Source organism: Austrofundulus limnaeus, unplaced genomic scaffold (assembly GCF_001266775.1).
Source record: "Austrofundulus limnaeus strain Quisiro unplaced genomic scaffold, Austrofundulus_limnaeus-1.0 Scaffold77, whole genome shotgun sequence".
In the NCBI taxonomy this organism is placed as follows: domain Eukaryota; kingdom Metazoa; phylum Chordata; class Actinopteri; order Cyprinodontiformes; family Rivulidae; genus Austrofundulus; species Austrofundulus limnaeus.
In genome coordinates this window covers 1,618,969-1,622,613 of record NW_013952479.1, presented here as the reverse complement: position 1 = coordinate 1,622,613, position 3,645 = coordinate 1,618,969, and the positions used below count along the sequence as shown (strand labels likewise).

Genomic DNA, 3,645 nt, shown 5'->3' with positions numbered 1-3,645 from the left:
GATTTCATACAGCTTTGTGCTAAAAACAGGTTTACTCAAGTGAAAAACACTTTAAAGCGGCTGTGACATGAATATCATTCAAATACAAAAAGTAAAAAAAACGTCTTTATATTTAAGATTTTATACATTTTGTCACATAGATGGCATATTTTCTTTTAAATTTGACTCAAAAAGTGAAACAAGAAGTGACATCAAAGGGGAACTCATTAAGAAATTAATACTATTATTTTATACATTTTGTCACATAACTGGCATATTTTCTTTTAAATTTGACTCAAAAAGTGAAACAAGAAGTGACATCAAAGGGGAACTCATTAAGAAATTAAACTTTCGGGTATTTATTTCATGAAATTTTATTTGAACTCCGACTTTTTTCTCTCTAATAGTGACTCCAAATAATCTAAAAAAACATTTGATTCTTCTCTACAGTCTTATTGTAGCAACACTCCGTTTTCATGCAAACATTCCCCTTTGACATCACTTCCTGTTTCTTCACATGTGAAAATCTCAACAACTGTTCATCCAAGAGTCGTGAATTTTTTGCAATATGTTATTAATATAATCTTTGCAAAGAATGCATTCATTCATATGTATTACAAAAGTTAGATGTCACAGACACTTTAAGACACCTAGTAGATAAAATGGCAAACTGCAACTGAAATGAACTCTAGACCTGGTGTTTTGCTATTTTTTTATATAAACAGCCCATTCTCAGTCAAAGCTCAGCTATTCTTCTTTTCACTCACATTTACTCTAATGAAAAAAATAGTTTGAATGTTGTTTTCCTTTTCAGTGGTCTTAATGTTACCATTTTAGCTGATTTATTTACTCATTTCATTTAAAAAAACAAAACAAATTCTATATACAAGAACAAATACAAATCACAAGTAAAATGACAGGCAGCAGAAAGGAGAAAAATCCTATAATATCTGTACTTTACAATGAAACCAGTGGTGTCTTAATCCTGGTCCTTGAGGGACACCACCCGACACATTTTAGAGATTTCTCTATTTCAACACACCTGCCTTGAGTAAATGGGTGATAAACAGGTGTTTGAAGAACTTGAGAACATTTAAAAGATGGATTTCAATCATTGAAACGTGAAATATGAAAGATAGTGGCAGTGAGCACCACAGTTTTTAAACGTGATTAACACCAAGTTTGGAGACAATCGTCAAGCATCAGACGTGGTGTTTAGAAAGACATATTGCATTCCTTAGCTCAGTTTATCAGTGTGCATTGTCAATGCAATGCACACTATTGTGATTCGTTTCCCATCCAAGTCATCTCAACTTTGCCATGCTTCTCCTCCTGCATACTTTGTCCTAGAGCTGCCATTGTAATTTATATCTGTAAAGCCCCTGTGCCAAATGATGGCTATGCCTTTTGGTGCCTGTAAAACATAGTTTTTGAAATATTAATGTATAATAAATTATAATGGCAGTCAATGGAGCCTTATACTGCCCCCTGCTGCATCTACACAATATGGTACTGCACCATAGTTTCATAATATTTAAAMTCAGTAGTTCAGTGATTACAATATTAATATGATTGTATTTTGATGTTTTACTATAATATTGTCTTAATACTGCTCTATTGTTGTAATATTATGCAGTTTAGTGTCAATAATTGTATTGGCAATGTGGCCCCTTTCTGCACACATACAAATCAACCCCTGCCACCATCTTCTTCCACAGCTCCACTGGTCTAATGGTCTATGTCATGGACTTTCATGTGGGAGATCAGGGTTCAAAACCCAGCTAATACAACTTAAAGAAAAAAATCTCTTCAAACTTCATATATTCACACAATTACCATAATTCTGAACACCTGCTGACATGACAGGCACAAGCTGGTATAGAAAACACATTTGAACTTGGTCAAAGTTCATTTTGCAAGTCCAATGCTGCAGGCAAAGCCATGCTGCAATGACATGCTACGTGGCAATGCACACTTGTTTTTACATAGTACAAAACCCATGTCTAGTTTTAGTTGCCGTTGTTTCAACTTCCTTGTGTGATTTTTGTGTTTAACCACCTCGTTTTCTCGTCCAGGTCTCAGAACATCCCGACCGTCAGCGGCTCCGACAGCTGCAGCCAGAGTACCGTGTCCTCCGAGCCGTGGATCATCCTTTACCGACCCTCCACCATCTCCCTCTTCAAGAAGAAGCTAAAGAACCACCACGGCGACCTCAGCCCTCTGGTGGGCCACTAGCGCTCCCGCTTCGCGCTCCGCCACCACCCAACGCCGCCATCCACTCCGTTCAAGGGTCATCAGACGCTGAGGCCCTCAGAACACGAAACTCTATGAGGCGCTACGCTAACAAGCCAAACGACTGAGTGGCTAATGACAACTGACTCAGACAGCCTTCGGGTCGATGAGGCCAGTCATACCCATCCGTCTCAGCACCAAAGACAAACGGTCAGACAGGACCGTCAGGGTCCGCAGTGATAGAGACGAGGGTAAAAGACTGGACGGAGGAAGAACCGTGACTCTAAAACCAACCTAAAGAAGCTTTTAAAAAGCAGGAGACCGTTTTCATCATCACCTCAGAAATCCCTCCAGACTGCAGACTCCTGAGTGGGAACAAATCCAGCTGGGGGTCCGAGTGACAGCTAACTTCAGTTCAGTAGCAACTGCAGCTTCATCGTTTAAAAAAAAAAAAGGATGAAGGACACATAAGCTGTTTTAACTGCCTCATATGAACATTTCGCAGCCAAAAGCCAGAATTCCTCCCTTCTGAAGAGTTGGATATTTGTTTTTCTTCACTCTTTTGTTTTTTAACATTAAAAAGTTATTATTTTTTTTAGTTGACGGGAAAAGGTTGAGGAAGTGTCCCACCATTGGTTTTGTTGCAAAAACTAAAAATAGGAGGGAGAGAGCTACAGGTAAACGTCAATAAATAAGAATATTATGGAAATGGTATTTATTTAACCAGGCAAATCCCTTTGAGATCTCCTTTTTGCAAGCGAGGCCTGGGCCTGAAGGTAACCTTACGTTGTTGGTCTGTGGGAGGAAACTGGGGAAAAAACACACAAACTTCAGGACCAGTTCTGACCACTGATCTGTTTTACATAATTCAGTGCAGATTTGTGACACCCAGATGGATTTACCATATTTCAAGTGTTTCTTTGGTAATTTGATGATTATGGCTTACAGCGAATAAAAAGTCTAAATTTAGTTTCTTAGCACATTAATTTTGTTACATAAGACCAATCAAAAAGGATCTCCATAAAGCTCAGCAGCATTAAAAGTCCCGGTACTGGACTTTCCTGGACTTTGGACCAGCTCCAGCAGGTGACCTGTCTCCTCAAAATCATTACTGACCTTAAAAACTTCACTTTAGAAGGAAGCAGCTTGGATTCTATATCTCTTTCAGAGTTTAGGAACTTAATTTCCAAATAAAATAAGGCCGTTGGACCACTGCCCAACCCTTCAGTCACTGTTCTTTAGTGGCCTGACACAAGAAATTGACAGATTTTGATCCATGCCCTGCAGGGATGCAAGATATCATAAAAACCTGTGATAACCATGCTTAATGATGATACGATAAATAACTACCGTATTTTTCGGACTATAAGCCGCGACTTTTTTCCTGAACTTTGAACCATGCGGCTTGTACGTGGATTTTTTTCTTCAGCCACC

General features: G+C 38.7%; 1 protein-coding gene across 2 annotated transcripts in view; it reads left to right on the top strand.

Annotated features, from left to right (window-relative positions):
* Positions 1-3,180, top strand: part of kremen1 (kringle containing transmembrane protein 1) — a 97,020-nt gene extending 93,840 nt beyond the window's left edge. For both annotated transcript variants that reach the window (XM_014011162.1, XM_014011163.1), the window contains one exon: positions 2,055-3,180. In XM_014011162.1, the coding sequence (XP_013866616.1) occupies positions 2,055-2,214 (160 nt within the window). In that variant the 3' untranslated portion in view covers positions 2,215-3,180. The remainder of the gene's footprint in view (positions 1-2,054) is intronic.
* The last annotated feature ends 465 nt before the right edge of the window (positions 3,181-3,645 follow it).